General features: G+C 39.8%; 1 protein-coding gene across 1 annotated transcript in view; it reads left to right on the top strand.

Annotated features, from left to right (window-relative positions):
- The window catches only part of rin2a (Ras and Rab interactor 2a), a 69,779-nt gene that overhangs the window by 29,910 nt on the left and 22,423 nt on the right, over positions 1–17,446 (top strand). The window contains exons 3-7 of the mRNA XM_021610686.3: positions 8,116–8,216; positions 9,728–9,938; positions 10,537–10,648; positions 11,636–11,708; positions 15,913–16,004. Of these exons, the coding sequence (XP_021466361.3) occupies positions 8,116–8,216; positions 9,728–9,938; positions 10,537–10,648; positions 11,636–11,708; positions 15,913–16,004 (589 nt within the window). The remainder of the gene's footprint in view (positions 1–8,115; positions 8,217–9,727; positions 9,939–10,536; positions 10,649–11,635; positions 11,709–15,912; positions 16,005–17,446) is intronic.

Below are 17,446 nucleotides of genomic sequence, written 5' to 3'. Positions count from 1 at the left end.
TGTAGAATTGCAGGAAATTAGCAGGAAATCTGAAAAATAAATATTTCAAGCAAATGTATTTGTTTACCATCTGTTAATAATATACCTTTTCTGCTAACTTTTATGTACGTATTAAATTATAGTTTTTAATCCGGTGATGAGTTAATGTGAATTCATGTTGCCGCTAATAGGCAATGTGTTTGTAGATTGATTGCTGTAGCTTCTTCATTCACGCCAGCCAATGTAATAATGGCTGGGGTAATTTTTGCTTGTTTTTGAGATCTCCAAATAGCATTTTAGAGTTTGTAAATTGTTTAGAAATGCTGTAAATGAGCTTCAACTTTCTTAGAATGTTATGGATGGGGGGAACCATTGTGGGAAATTAGAGCTATATTAAGAGGCATTCAGCCATGGCATAGTAAACTATATTTTGTTTAGCTAGATAGCTAATGTTAGCTTAACTAGCTAGCTACTTCTGTACAAATTATATTTTTGCTGTTCTTTAATGAAACGCCTGGGAATGTGTTTATGATTGAACTCTTAAGTTCTCCTTTAAAAAGTGTTGCTCAGCTGCGCACATAGTGGATTTTTAAGACGTAAGGTGCTACATAACAGCAGTTGTCATCGAGTGCAGTGTGTGGTATAGGGTCCGTGCAGTAACGTATGTGTTAAGGTCAGTGCGGTGAAGAAATAGAGATGCGATTTAATGTAGTCAAAAATATTTACAGCATTAAAAATGTAACACACTGCTTTTTTATTTTAACTTTGACAGTCCTAGTTTGAACACATACATTCACTTGGATGCTGCCATGATTATGAAAAATCCTGTATAATGACAACGTGATACCCCAAAAGATGCTAACCTTCCCTGGTAATGGTTAGCATCTGTTGTTGTAGCCTATGTAACTTTATTAATTGTCTTAACGGGATGGCAGCCATAAGAAGTTAACGGGATAATTGTCATCAACAACCGCTGAATTGCATAGCGCCACATTCAAATAATATTACTAAAAATATTTATATTCGTGAAATCACAAGTGCAATATAGCAAAACACAGCTTAGCCTTTTGTTAATCCACCTGTCGTGTCAGAATTTGAAAATATGCTTTACAGCGAAAGCAATCCAAGCATTTGTAAGTTTATCGATCACTCGACAAAACATTATGTACACCTAGCATCAAGTAGGTCACAAATCAGAAAAGCAATCAAATTAATCGTTTACCTTTGATCTTCGGATGTTTTCACTCACAAGACTCCCAGTTACACAATAAATGTTCCTTTTATTCCATAAAGATTATTTTTATATCCAAAATACCTCGTTTGTTTGGCGCGTTATGTTCAGAAATCCACAGGAAAGAGCGGTCACGACAACGCAGACAAATTCCAAATAGTATCCGTAATGTCCACAGAAACATGTCAAACGTTTTTTATAATCAATCCTCAGGTTGTTTTTAAAATATATAATTGATAATATATCAACTGCAACTGTATTTTTCAGTAGGAGAGGGAAAGCAATGGCTGCCCAAACTGTTGCGTGAGCAAAACTCATGCGAACACCTGACGCGATGTTATCTTTCTGGCTCATTTTTCAAAATAAAAGCCTGAAACTATGTCTGAAGACTGACACCTTGAGGATGCGATAGGAAAAGGAATCTGGTTGATATCCCTTTAAATGGAGCAAAGGCAGGCTATGGAACATGGAGTTTTCAAAATAGAATCCACTTCCTGGTTTGATTTTCCTCAAGGTTTCGCCTGCAATATCAGTTCTGTTATACGCACAGACAATATTTTGACAGTTTTGGAAACTTTTTAGTGTTTTCTATCCAATACTAATAATAATATGCATATATTAGCAACTGAGACAGGAGCTGGCTGTTTACTCTGGGCACCTTTTCATCCAAGCTACTCAATACTGCCCCTGCAGCCATAAGAAGTTAATCATTGCAGCATCAGGATGTATTTCGAAAGTGTTCAGAAACATTGTCTATGCTCTGTTATAAAGAAAATTACTCCAGACACCCTTCACTAGACATGGCCCATAAACATCCCAAAACAAACAGCCAAATGCTCCCAACAAGCTGCACGTTTGTTGTCATTGGGTAGAAGCAATATGGGACCAAATACTAGCCTTACGCTGCAACTTTTTCAAATCATAGGTCTCACACCTCATGTAGCACGCCTCATGATAAGGTTTGTATCACAACTAAAGTGGCTAAATAACCTCTTAAAATGAAACGCATGAATCCACTTTACAACGAGTGTAGAGCCTAACTGGCATACATATGCATCGAGTTTCAGTTTTGGGGAAGATATTTTACCATAAAAATACTCCTTTATAATAAAAGGCATTACGTGCATAATCGCATTTCTGGTGACTTTGGAGCGTGGTGTTTTCCTGCTAATGAAACATTCGCAATCGTAGCCTACTTCCGTGTATGCATTGCTGCGCTTATAATGTGAAGAAATAGCATAATAGTTTATCAAAATTTTAAGCTAAATGTTCTCATCTTTGCATCAGACTTGTTGCTTAAAACAGGTTTTTTGACGCTAGTTGTTGTATTAATTTGGTATCTATCGCATCCAACTGTCGCAGACTATGTTTGGAATATTTATTTCTGGCACAGAAGATCAACCTTTGTACCAAGGGGATAGTAGATTGACAGGCTTTTGCGTTTGCTGTTCGTTAGGTCTACTCATCTTGTCGGCTGACAAAAAGTAAATGTGGACAATTCTTCCAATATCTTCAATATGCGCCTCGCCCTGTTGCTTCCCGATGTGTCGGTCTTCACTTGTAGCCTGTGAGAAAGACCCATGTGGTTTAGAAGTGCTTCGACACACAGCCAGGAGAAGGGAATTATAATTATTATATTCAGCCCAAGGGCACGACACCCACTGGCCGCAAAATGCATTGTTTTTTTTATGAAGCTTTACAGCCACACACGGGGTGCAGCTGGGACATTTGAGGCATTATCAAGTGCTTGTCAAATTATGAATAAGAGACTGATGAAGTGTGTACAGCCTTTCATGCAACTTTTTCCAAATGATTGTTAGTTGCATCATGCAGCCTTAGAATGTATTAAAGATCAGAACATATTGCCCAACATTTGTATCACAACTAAAGTTACATAAATAACTGTAAATAAAGCATATAGGAGGACCGGTTTCTTTGTTAGCCGCTTAACACAGAATAGCTGCATGTGTTCACTCCCTCAAATCGTTTGGAGAAAGTATAATTTCTATTTCATTCAGCTGTTTAATCTTATTCTTCATACTATAAAATAATGCAACCAAATTCTAAGAAAATCTTGTCTGCTAAATTAAGTAGTGTAGCTCACAGCCATATGAGATCAAATCAGAGAGTGCTATTCTGTTCTTCTGAAATGAACTACATTTTCTTCATGTCATGTTTCTTTAAACATGTCTAAAATAAATAATGGATTTATTGTGTAGGCTATATTACTTGGATTTAATAGACGTTTTAAAATGTAGATGTTCCATAGGTCTGCATCAGTAGCTTGTTGGCTATGCGTGGAAGCCAGGAGATGCTAAATGTTTGTTTATTACCGGTCAATTACCTTGAGACCGGCAGTTATTTGCTTGACAATCACCGGCTGACAAAATGGCATGACCGCTTCAGCCCTAGGTAGGGATGTAACAAATTAAAATTGTTCTTAACGTTTTAAATTATTTTTTTAAATCATAAAATTAAATGAAGTGAATTCACAATGCAGATATGGTCCTGGTTATGACCGTGAGGTTGCAGTGCAGTTCCATTTATCACAGTCATGGCTACCAGACGGAGCTTACCTTACTGCTGTCCCCCACACACTGCTGTTTTTAGATGCTGTTTTTAGGTTCTTTGCTGTGTGCCTCCTCCATGTTCTCGGTGGTCAGTCCCACTTCTCAGCAATGTGATGGCTCATTGCAAATGATATGATAACGTGTTCATAGATGTCCAAACATCTGTTAGCGCCACGTATGCAGGGCTCTAAATGTATTTTTCCATTGGTAGCACTGATGTTCCGATCTTGAAAAAATATGAAGCACCAGACAAAATGTGTTGTTTTAAAAAAAAAAATGCAAGTGACATTCCTATCATTCTCAATGGTCATCCATCCGTTGTTACCTTGATTGTGTCGAAACATCACTAGAGAGTGGGAAAGACATTAGAATAAAAACAACTTTTTATAATGATATTCAAAAGTGCAACTGCAAACATATTTACATAGGTGATTTGTTTTGGATAAACATATGTAACATACAAAACATAACATTGATTGTATTCAAAAGTATAACAGAAAACTGAACTGTTATCCATTACTGCATTTGGCTAACAGATTATGATGGTGACAATAATGAAATACATTTTTAGTTTCCTCTCACAATAACTAATCAATTGATTTGCTCTAGAATCTAGCCAATAAAAAAGTTGCTTTTAGGTTTAGGGTAGGGACGTCAAGGATCCCAGATAGCACTAACCCTCTTACAGGATAGTGTCCGCGATGTTACCAATAACATTTGTGCAGGACACCATGCTTCCATATATCGGGTTGATTTGTATTCCATTATTTTAATGGGTTGAGAAACATGTGCATGAATTTGGTATAAACAAAAATCTCCTCTTTTGGCATTGCAGTGTTACATTTTATCTTTAGTTTTGCCTGTTCACCGGCTTGGGCTGTTGCCTGTCAAATATATGTCTGGTAGGTAGTAGACGTAGTGATGTTGCTCCTGCCCCGATGCAATTGTCCTGGCACTCGATTAGAGGTCAACCAATTTATGATTTTTCAATGCAGATACCGATTATTGGAGGACCAAAAAAGCCTCAAATAAATAATGAAACATGTTCAATTTAGTTTAAATAATGCAAAAACAAAGTGTTGGAGAATAAAGTCAATGTGCAATATGTGCCATGTAAGAAAGCTAACGTTTAAGTTCCTTGCTCAGAACATGAGAACATATGAAAGCTGGTGGTTCCTTTTTAACACGAGTCTTCAATATTCCCAGGTAAGAAGTTTTAGGTTGTAGTTATTATAGGACTATTTCTCTCTATACCGTTTGTATTTCATATACCTTTTGACTATTGGATGTTCTTATAGGAACTTTAGTATTGCCAGTGTAACAGTATAACATCCCTCTCTTCGCCGCTACCTGGGCTCGAACCAGGAACACATCGACAACAGCCACCCTCGAAGCAGCGTTACCCATGCAGAGCAAGGGGAACAACTACTCCAAGTCTCAGAGCGAGTGACATTTGAAATGCTATTAGCGCGGACCCTGCTAACTAGCTAGCCATTTCACATTGGTTACACCAGCCTAATCTCTGGAGTTGATAGGCTTGAAGTCATAAACAGGCTTGTCTGTCATAGTTGAAGTGTACCTACCTATGATGAAAATTACAGGCCTCTTCTTTTTAAGTGGGAGAACTTGCACAATTGGTGGCTGACTAAATACTTTTTTGCCCCACTGTATGTGTGTGTGTGTATGTATGTATATATGTATATATATATATATATATATATATATATATATATATATATATATATATATATATATATATATATATATATATATATATATACACACACACACTACTCACACACTTTGTTGGTATTGCATATTTGAAATATTTACCTGAATTCCTTTCCACTCCACTAAATTTGTCAGTGCAGAAACATAATGGAAAAAGTTGCATACCAAATTAACAAAATAGTAAAAACAAGATTTAACCTGATTTTCCAAACCTTTCAATTGAATTTAGTGCAATATCATCTCTATTGTTCTCTGTAAAATGTTCAATGTTGATGTTTCAGATTCGTACAGTGTTGATTGATTTTAATTACTTATGCATATTATGAATTATCATTTTACCAATCTTTATTTTGGTAAAAAAGCAGGTGTTTTTGTGTTGTGTGTCAATCCTAGAGATAAAAGGAGGATATTACTTAATTTAGTATGGACATTGCCGTTGAGGGCTTCCACCATTTTAAATGTAGTCAACTTGGTTGGGATTCCTATAGGTTGGGAGTGTTCAGCCAATGATCAGAGAGCATTTCCTTCTTCAAATTGGTCCCAAGAAAGACCCAGACCCAGTGAGTTGAGACCATGACAAATTAAAGACCGAATTTGTGGTCTTGAGTTGTCTCAAGACCACTAGATCAAGAGTCAATGGGCCCTTTAATTGTAAGACACTTAAGTACAGTAGAGTAGGGTACACTATAGTAGAGCACAGCATAGTAGAATACAGTAAAGCACAGTTCAGTAGAATAGGGTACAGTAGAGCACAGTAGAGTAGGGCACAGTCCAGTGGAGTAAGGTATAGTAGATCACAGTAGGGTACAATACAGTATAGCACATTATAGATGTTTGTGCTTTGGCTAAATAGATGTAAATGTTTGGGCTCTTAGACGGTTGGAGCCCCCATGCTGCCTACGCATCTCTATACTTTTTCCTGAAGTATGCACTTGTCCACTATCCAGATGGTGGTCCTTTGTTGCTCAGTTGGTAGAGCATGGCACATGCAACTTTAAAATGGAGATGGCCTCAATGGCACTGCCTCTCTGTGGTGTCAATTGCTTTGCTTGTGACCATTTTAGTTTACAAATGTTTACTTATTTTGGACTTTAAAGAATCCCCATAGCTAACATATGGCTGGTTATCTTTCATTTGGACAGATGTACAGTTGTGGCCAAAAGTTTTGAGAATGACACAAATATAAATTTTCACAAAGTCTGCTGCCTCAGTTTGTACACTCCAGAATGTTATGAAGAGTGATCAGATGAATTGCAATTAATTGCAAAGTTTGCAAAGTTTGCCATGCAAATGAACTGAATCCCCCAAAAAACATTTCCACTGCATTTCAGTCCTGCCACAAAAGGCTCAGCTGACATCATGTCAGTGATTCTCTCGTTAACACAGGTGTGAGTGTTGACGAGAATCAGGCTGGAGATCACTCTGTCATGCTGATTGAGTTCTAATAACAGACTGGAAGCTTCAAAAGGAAGGTGGTGCTTCGAATCATTGTTTTTCCTCTGTCAACCATGGTTACCTGCAAGGAAACACATGCCATCATCATTGCTTTGCACAAAAAGGGCTTCACAGGCAAGGACATTTACACCACTTCTTTAGAATCAACCATATATGTAATTGAGCAATCTTCCTGATTTTCAGGAAGACATTTGTTGCCTCATATGAAATGAAAACACCCAGAGGTCACGGTAGTCAAGCTGGGGTCTTTGTTCGGTGGTAATGATGCTAGACCATTGCTTATTTTACCTAACTCACTTTCAAGATAAGCGGAGATTTACACTAGATATTGTGAACTATTGCTAATGTAAGTAATTCACTATAGAAGCTGATGTCGTTTAAGCATGGTTAATGTGGTTATTTAGGGAAGGTTGTATTGTCTAAATCTATTGGATTCTAGGATTAAGCATGTGTTAAAGCTTCCGTTTGCTCTTCTCCGGCTGTGTGTCTTGGCAGTGAGCTGTAGTGGGAGAGTAGCAGGCAGTGCGTGCGTGCGTGCATGCGCGGTTTGCTGACTGGTGTTCATTTATGGTTAGACTAACAAGGAGCAAGGAATGGCTGTAGAAGCATAGACTCTGAGGATGGGGTCTGGGTGCGTGTATGAGTCCAGTCAGATTTCACAGTTGTGTGTGTGTGTGTGAACTCAGTTAATTTTGTGTTCATGTGTTTGAAACAGTGACCTATACTGGATATGACTGGTCTGTGGAAAAATTCAAAATTGGACTATTTGTTTTGCATGGCTGGATTTATTTATCTTGTAAACTTCAGTATCAGTGTGAGATGTTTTAGGCTAGAGGATGTTATGTGAGTTTGGCGTCTCTTCTGGTTTGTTTTGTCTAGAAATGGGTATTTTTCTCTTTCCTTGTCGTCTTGGCCAGTCAGTAAAGGGGAAGTGGCTCTTCTGAAGTGAGGGTGGACACACACTGGGAGGTGACTAACATTTTCCCTGCTCCTGAGTCTGCAGGAATGAGTGAAAAGTAGTCTCACGCAAATACAAGAAATGTACACACACACTCTCACTCGGTTTCATTTCTTTCTCAACTTGGTTGCTTCTATCACTCTTCCTTTATCCCTCATCACTGATCATTCTCCCGTCTTTCTGTACTGTAGCTGATCGACTCATTTGCCTGGGAGATCGGGACTCTGAAGAGGGAGGTGGTGCAGAAGGCTGAGCCAGCAGAGAGGGACCCAGAGCCTGTCATACTACAGGGGTAAGTGTGTGTGTTTAAAACAGACCGGCAAACTGACTAACAAAATTGTTCTTTCTGTACATCCGTTTACTCTAGTACCAGTATGATGAGAAGGCTTGCTTCAGCCTCCTTCATGGGCTGATGTAGAACTAACGTTAGCTGTGCATGTTAGAGGGAGAGGAAACAGTGGAAGACATTCAAACGGGGATTGTTTCATTAAGGAAGGAGTAGAATATCCTTTCAGACCTCTGTTGCTTGTTCAAATGTCATAACAACAGTGGTTAAATTCATTGTTACTGGATGCTTGATGATGATGATGATGATAACGATGATGATGATGATGATGATGAGTGCCAGTTTGAGTAACGTTGATTTTAGTTCCACTGTAATTCCCGGTGTCCACCAGCAGGTGTGGATAGTGTGCTCTGGTCATTCACGTAGTGGAGTCATTGTGTTGACAGGAAGTCAGAGGGATCTGACAGTGGAAAGAGTATAAGAGTATAGGATTTTCAAAGTGAACACCAGGCATATTTGTGTAAATTAGATTATGGGTTACAAAAATGGGTTACAGGTTACCTGACATTAGGTACATAATAATGACATGTAGATTATAATCAAATATACCCAGTATTGGCTACATTTTGTCGATTGCTAAATATTAGTGCTGAGCGATTAGTGATTTGAGGTCGGTTCGATTTACATTTGTGAGTGCATACATTTTCGTACTGGTCACCTGTAGGAATTGAACCCACAACCCTGGTGTTGCAAGTGCCATACTCTACCAACTTATTGTGTGGGTTGAATGCTGTAACAACACAGAATAAAATAACTAATAAAAGTCCCATGATGGTAGTGCCTGCCCATTACTGCTTATCACTTATTAATCATTTATTCATATTTGTGTAAATTACATTTGTTTTATTTGATGACTTTATTATTTTATCCAACTCATCTCTATAGAGCTGCTGCCTACGCTGTCTGACAAAGTCACTATTTAGTCGTTCTTCAAAGTAAATAAGGCTTTTATGACTGCTGAATACCAACTATCAATCACTTAGATCAGGGATGGGCAACTCTGATGGGGGTTCGGGCCCCCCCAAAAAACAAAACTCCTAATGAGGGGCCGCAGTGGCTCGTGGGTCTGCGTACCCAGCACCCATTTATGAAGAAGTATGAGTGGTGAGGGATACGGGCCTCAGTAAGTGTGCTTGCTTTGCGTCATTTCATTTTTAGATGTTGTCGGGTACATTTGTCCTTCTCCACTGAAGTACTGTTCCTGCTGGGCCATTATGCTTTTCTCAGTATTGAAATCCATTTATAACTATGATTCACCTCAATATTACTAATTGACTCCCATGCTAATGTATTACATTCCAGTTTTTATTATTAGTCTATGTGTATCTGTGTATGTGCACTTGTGCACGCTTGCTTTTCTGTGTACGTGTGGGTATTACTATCAGGAAACATATAGGATTTGAAAGGTATATTTCTAATGGTATCTCTTCCTCTCCCCATCTCTCTCCCTCTCTCAGGCTGGATGGGGAAGTGGGAGGTCTGTTCCTACAGGCTCCTCCCTGTGTTGGTGTGGGGGCACGGCTGGCTGGAGCTAGAGATTCAGGCTACGACTCGTTGCGTAGAAGGATGAGTGTGCTGGACAGGCTGGTGCAGACGCACGTTGTGTGGCTGCAGCTGGGACTTAACCATGCAGACTCCACAAGCATACTGGAACCGCAGCCCACCGGGGTGAGACCAGATACACTCAGTCATTCTTATATATATATAGTCAAGTTTTACATGGAGTTTCCATGCATAAAGCTTACACTGTTTTACAAGATAATCAATGATACAATTCTAAACTACTGTGTATTTAGATGAGATGTATCTCACCACTCAACCATTACATTTTGATCACTTGTTTTTTTTGAAATGTTGATCCTTTATTTAGCCATAGAGGTCACACTGTGATTTCCATCTCTTTTTTAAAGCTGCATAGATAGTCAACATAAAACATCTCGCATAGATGGTCAACACAACATAAAACATCTCGCATAGATGGTCAACCCAACATAAAACATCTCGCTGTTTCATTCCATTTAAAGAGCAGAGCCATTTATTTGACAGCCATTTCCGTTTAGGTAATAGGAGGAATACAGAAACCAGTTTTAGGTGCATCAGTTACTTGACCCTACCATTAAACTCCTATTCATGCAAAGACACCTTGACAATCTCACACAATGGAGGACTAATGGAGACATATACTTTCAAAGTATCAGATATTCTCCATTTCAATGTTTTTATTGTTGTCTGTGTTTCTCAAGTTGCTTTTTTACCCTGTCTGCAGACGTTTCTGGTGAGGAAGTCGACTACCCTGCAGAGGAAGGTGATCTCTCTGCGTATGCATCAGGACTCTGAGACACCCGTCAAAGACTTCCCTGTGAAGGAGAGTCAATACAGTAAGCACCTGCCTATTCATTCCCACCTGCCTATTCATTCCCACCTGCCTATTCATTCCCACCTGCCTATTCATTCCCACCTGCCTATTCATTCCCACCTGCCTATTCATTCCCATCTTTATCATTCAAATGTATCCCGGAAATACATGTGGTTATTATAAGCTTATTAAAAAAGAAAGAACAATTTCCCTCTGATCATTTGAATATTCTATTCTAATGTATTCCTTTTGCTCTCTGTGCATTTCCCCTTGGGTTTGCTGTGTTGCTGTTACAGTTTACCGCTGTCTAGTACAAAATGTGACGTCATCCTGGGCCTCAATATTCTCTTCTCTTTCTAACTTACATGTGGAAGACATTTCAGTTGAATGCATCCAACTGACTAGGTATCCCCTTTCACTTCATTTTCCCTGCTCCGAGGTCAATGCCGAGAGCGTTTGGAGTTTCCCAAAAACCTATTTCCTGATTCTTACCTAGTGAAAGTAGTTATGTGTTATGTAGTTAAGAGTCACACAAAAGGTAACCTTTAACAAGGCTTAACATAGCCACATCTTGTTGATGTTCTTGAAGTGAATAGAAAAATCTTATTAGGCTATTTGTTGGGTGTGTTATCCCAGAAAATGTCTCACCGGGTATTTTTGCCTTTCTTTACTAATGCGATGTAGCCCGGTAAGTGTGATGGCCTGTTGCAGCTTGTAAATGCACCAAATGCCTACTAGGTGTAGGCACACCCACTCAGCCATGCCAGCACGCTAAGAAAACAGACTTACCCTTCTGCAAATATGTGAGCAACAGTTAGCTACTCTCATGATACTGCTAGTGGTGTGTGTGTGTGTGTATATAGTATGACATAGTAGTTCCCAAGTGAAAACGTCACACCAACGCCCTTCTCCCATCTAGGAATATTGCCATGCTTTTGTTCTGATTATGCAAAGTACAGCTTTGCTCCTGATTTTGAAGTTCCTTAAATATAAATGTATCCCTTCACAGCATTCTCCTTGGAGGGATCGGGCCTCGGCTTCGCAGACCTGTTCCGTCTTGTGGCCTTCTGCTGCATCAGCAGGTAACACACACACACACACACACACACACACACACACACACACACACACACTACCTCAAGAAACAGTACCTTTCTCATCCTAGTTATAAATCACATATTCCTTTTGAAGAGGAACACATGGATCCCAGAAGTTACTGAAAGAACCATGCTTCAGTTGAAGTACAGAGAATGGCATTTACTGGCCACCTCATCACTTCACGTTATTGCACTAAGACTATTGCACTGTTTTCTTCGAAAGCTAACAATGTCAGTCGAGTCTGCGCTATAATAATTCTAATTACATATTGACTTGGTTAGTTGAACAAGCTCAAGGCTTTTCAAACAATGCTATTAAAGCTTGGCTAAAACGTGGAGGTTGAGCTTGATTGAAAACACATTCTTGTCTGGTGATGGTGGTGAATGGCAACATGTCAAGGCCACAAATCAATAGGGATGCGGGGTGGAAAGCAGGAAGTGTCTATGAGGAAGAAAACAGGCCTTGAACTGTCTGTAGCTTGTGTTTACGTATAGAGACTGGAACAAAACTGCAAACAAAACATAAGGTGTCAAAAAGGATCATGAACTTTGTACAGTATGATTTCAACTGAGTGCATGGCTCAAAGTAATTCTGTTAAGACTTTTTTGTATTTTAATTAGCTTCTGCAACAGCTAAATGGAAATCCTATCTTCCTAGGGTCCACACAAAACATGAAACATAAAATGAGTAGACAAGAACAACTCAAGGACAGAATAAAAAATATACAAAAATTAAAGGCACACGTAGCCTACATATCAATGCATACACACAAACTATCTAGGTCAAATAGGGGAGAGACGTTGTGCCGCGAGATGTTGCTTTATCGTTTTTTTTAAAACCAGGTTTGTTGTTTATTTGAGCAATATGAGAGGAAACGGAGTTCCATGCAATAATGGCTCTATATAATACTGTACGCTTTCTTACATTTTTCTGGATTTGGGGACTGTAAAAAGACTCCTGGTGGTGTGTGTGTGTGTGTGTGTGTGTGTGTGTGTGTGTCAGAGCTGTGTGTAAGTTGCCTATGCAAACAATTTGGGATTCAACACATTAATGTTTCTTATAAAAGAAGTGATGCAGTCAGTCTCATCAACTCTTAGCCAAGAGAGAGACTGTCATGCATAGTATTATATGAACCCTCTGATTACAATGAAGAGCAAGATGTGCCGCTCTGTTCTGGGCCAGCTGCAGCTTAATTTGGTCTTTCCTTGCAGCACTCGGCCACACAACTGGACAATAATCATGATAAGACAAAACTAGAGCCTGCAGGACTTGCTTTTTGGAATGTGGTGTCAAAAAAGCAGATCATCTCTTTATTCTGTCTGTCTTTACAACCATTGAATCAATATGTTTTGACCTTGACAGTTTACAATCTAAGGTAACGCCAAAGTAACTTGTTAAACAGCCATACCACTCATTACCAGATTCAGCTGAGGTCTAGAACTTATGGAAGGATTTGTACCAAATACAATTCTTAGTTTTAAAGATGTTCAGGACCAATTTATTATTGGCCACCCATTCCAAAACAGACTGCAACTCTTTACGGGTTTCAGTGATTTCATTAACTGTGGTTGCTGATGCGTACATGGTTGAATCATCAACATACATGGACACACATGTTTTGTTTAATGCCAGGTCATTAGTAAAAATAGAAAAGAGTAGAGGGCCTAGAGAGCTGCCCTGCGGTACACCACACTTTACATGTTTGACATTAGAGAAGCTTCCATTAAAGAAAACCCTTTGACTTCTATTGGATAGATAGGTCTGAATCCACAATATGGCAGAGGTTGAAAAGCCATAACGGATATGTTTTTTCAACAACAGGTTGTGGTCAATATCAAAGGCTGCACTGAAATCGAACAGTACAGCTCCCACAATCTTATTATCAATTTCTTTCAATCATCATTTGTGGCAGTGCATGTTGAGTGCCCTTCTCTATAAGCATGCTGAAAGTATGTTGTTAATACAGTGCCTTGCGAAAGTATTCGGCCCCCTTGAACTTTGCGACCTTTTGCCACATTTCAGGCTTCAAACATAAAGATATAAAACTGTATTTTTTTGTGAAGAATCAACAACAAGTGGGACACAATCATGAAGTGGAACGACATTTATTGGATATTTCAAACTTTTTTAACAAATCAAAAACTGAAAAATTGGGCGTGCAAAATTATTCAGCCCCTTTACTTTCAGTGCAGCAAACTCTCTCCAGAAGTTCAGTGAGGATCTCTGAATGATCCAATGTTGACCTAAATGACTAATGATGATAAATACAATCCACCTGTGTGTAATCAAGTCTCCGTATAAATGCACCTGCACTGTGATAGTCTCAGAGGTCCGTTAAAAGCGCAGAGAGCATCATGAAGATCAAGGAACACACCAGGCAGGTCCGAGATACTGTTGTGAAGAAGTTTAAAGCCGGATTTGGATACAAAAAGATTTCCCAAGCTTTAAACATCCCAAGGAGCACTGTGCAAGCGATAATATTGAAATGGAAGGAGTATCAGACCACTGTAAATCTACCAAGACCTGGCCGTCCCTCAACTTTCAGCTCATACAAGGAGAAGACTGATCAGAGATGCAGCCAAGAGGCCCATGATCACTCTGGATGAACTGCAGAGATCTACAGCTGAGGTGGGAGACTCTGTCCATAGGACAACAATCAGTCGTATATTGCACAAATCTGGCCTTTATGGAAGAGTGGCAAGAAGAAAGCCATTTCTTAAAGATATCCATAAAAAGTGTTGTTTAAAGTTTGCCACAAGCCACCTGGGAGACACACCAAACATGTGGAAGAAGGTGCTCTGGTCAGATGAAACCAAAATTGAACTTTTTGGCAACAATGCAAAACGTTATGTTTGGCGTAAAAGCAACACAGCTGAACACACCATCCCCACTGTCAAACATGGTGGTGGCAGCATCATGGTTTGGGCCTGCTTTTCTTCAGCAGGGACAGGGAAGATGGTTAAAATTGATGGGAAGATGGATGGAGCCAAATACAGGACCATTCTGGAAGAAAACCTGATGGAGTCTGCAAAAGACCTGAGACTGGGACGGAGATTTGTCTTCCAACAAGACAATGATCCAAAACATAAAGCAAAATCTACAATGGAATGGTTCAAAAATAAACATATCCAGGTGTTAGAATGGCCAAGTCAAAGTCGAGACCTGAATCCAATTGAGAATCTGTGGAAAGAACTGAAAACTGCTGTTCACAAATGCTCTCCATCCAACCTCACTGAGCTCAAGCTTTCTTGCAAGGAGGAATGGAAAAAAAAATGTCAGTCTCTCGATGTGCAAAACTGATAGAGACATACCCCAAGCGACTTACAGCTGTAATCGCAGCAAAAGGTGGCGCTACAAAGTATTAACTTAAGGGGGCTGAATAATTTTGCACGCCCAATTTTTCAGTTTTTGATTTGTTAAAAAAGTTTGAAATATCCAATAAATGTCGTTCCACTTCATGATTGTGTCCCACTTGTTGTTGATTCTTCACAAAATACAGTTTTATATCTTTATGTTTGAAGCCTGAAATGTGGCAAAAGGTCGCAAAGTTCAAGGGGGCCGAATACTTTCGCAAGGCACTGTATGTTTACAGAGAAATAGCATTGTATTTGATCAAACACCATTTTTTCCAACAGTTTGCTCAGCAGAGCTGGCAGAAAGCTTATAGGTATACTGTTAGAACCAGTAAAGGCGCTTTACCACTCTTGGGTAGCGGAATTACTTTGGCTTCCCTTCAGGCCTGAGGACAAGGACTTTCCTCTAGGCTCAGATTAAATATATGACAGCCTATGACAAAATAGCAGCCTTATTCTGCTCTTGAAATTATGTTGGTTACATTGTTTTGCCATGATAAAGTCAATTAGAGCTTAGTAAATGTGCACTACAGACTCATAAGTTATCTGAGACACAGGAAGAACAGGGTGGGGTGCTGAGCCTCTTGGCCTGTGTCTGTCTGCCTCTCTCTCGCTCTGCGTGTATGTGTCCACTCCTTCTCTCTCTAGCCCAAGAAACCACACATGGGACAAACACTAGTTAGGGAAGGGCTGTTTGGTCACCCCAATTAAATGACTCACTGCAGGGACAGTGATTTATTCCCTATTTCTTACTCTCTCTCACTCCATTTTCTTTTTGTCTTTCTCACTCATTTTCATCTCACATATCGACTCTGTCTGCCTCTGTCTCTCTTAGGGATGTCTTGCCATTCACCCTAAAGCTTCCTGAAGCCATCTCTGCAGCCAGGACACCAACAGACTTGGAGGAGGTGGCCAAGCTAGGAGCAGGTGAGTGTCCACTAGACTGATACTATGCGTTTGTATTGATAATGCATGTCTGAAGCATGAAGATTAAAAGTGTAGCCTCCCTTTGTATCTGGATGGTCATTAACTGCCTGCTAGTTGACTTTCGTTGCTTTAGAAAAGTATTGTTACTACCTTAGGTCTAATCCCACATCTGTTCTGTTTAAAACCAAGCTTTTCTTCATCAGGGTGTTCTCGTAAATCACATTTAACCACATTCTCCAAGTTAAACTAGTAAAAGCCCAAAGTGACATGGCTCAATGAGTCACCCATAATAACAATGCCTCTCTGAGCCCCAAATCAGTGCTGCTCAGCTGGGCACATGATCAGGAGAGCACTGGGGCTCTGGAGCCCCTGAGTAGGCCTCACTAGGGTATTAAACCTCACACACTCTGTGCAATGTGCTCTCTGTGCCAAAGCCGTAATGTCACTTTGCCTGGCTGCATCTGAAAGAGTTGATATACAGTACAGGCATATACTAGCCTCTGCAAAGACACTGATTTGATAACACCCTTCCTTTGGTGTGGTTTTGAGTGATCTTCACACACAACAGCCCCACTGTCTATTTTTCCCTATGAGTAATGTGAGCAGACTGCATTGAGACTTGAACAATGATTGTGTGGACGTAGATGAGCGTCAGTGAAGGTTCACATATATTTTAATGACATTCATATAGGTGACCATGCCGGAGATGAGCTGTGTGTGTAGGTAGGCTATGTCGCATCACTGAAATGTGGCTTTGGACAGAACAAAAGACATCAGTGCTGAGTTCTGACGTCTGGATCGGTAACCGCACCTGTGACGTGGGTCTTATTCAATACAATGGGGATGTGTCCTTCTATGCTTCAGAGAAAGTCAACTCTTTCTTTCATTCTGTCGGTCTCTATTCAACCCTTTGTCAGAAGATGAGCTTGATTGAAAAAGAAGTACACAGTAGCTGGACGTACTAGCAAGGCTTGTTAAAGAAGTTTTTTCAAGCAGTGAACCATTAGCTGACATTTCTGTCTTTCTTTACCAAGAGGCTAAACTTTGGCCAAGAATGAATTCATTTGTTATCTGTCTGAATTTCAGGTTTCCTCCCCTCATTGTCCTCAGCTCACCCTAGATTTTCCCAGCTGCCAGTTTTAGACAAAGACATTTCCCCCGTTAGGCCACACCCACAGTGTCTCAGGGCAGTGTTCAGGATGAAAAAATGTTCTGCATCGTTCAATTAAACGGAAATGGTGATGTTCTGAACGACTAGTTGAAAAACTGGGAGGGGTTGTGGTTTGGGGAACACTCCGTTGCCCTTTTAAATACCTCTCTTATTGCTTCAAGCCACACCCCACCAAACGGAGAAAACGTACCTCAGTCTGTTCAAGAACACTGAAGAATGTTTTGGGGAAACGTCATTACAAACCATCAAGCAACATAGCAAATATTTAATC

The sequence above is a fragment of the Oncorhynchus mykiss genome, chromosome 1, assembly GCF_057628025.1.
Source record: "Oncorhynchus mykiss isolate SJ-2025 chromosome 1, ASM5762802v1, whole genome shotgun sequence".
NCBI classification, from domain to species: Eukaryota; Metazoa; Chordata; class Actinopteri; order Salmoniformes; family Salmonidae; genus Oncorhynchus; species Oncorhynchus mykiss.
This window is presented reverse-complemented; position numbering and strand designations above follow the sequence as displayed.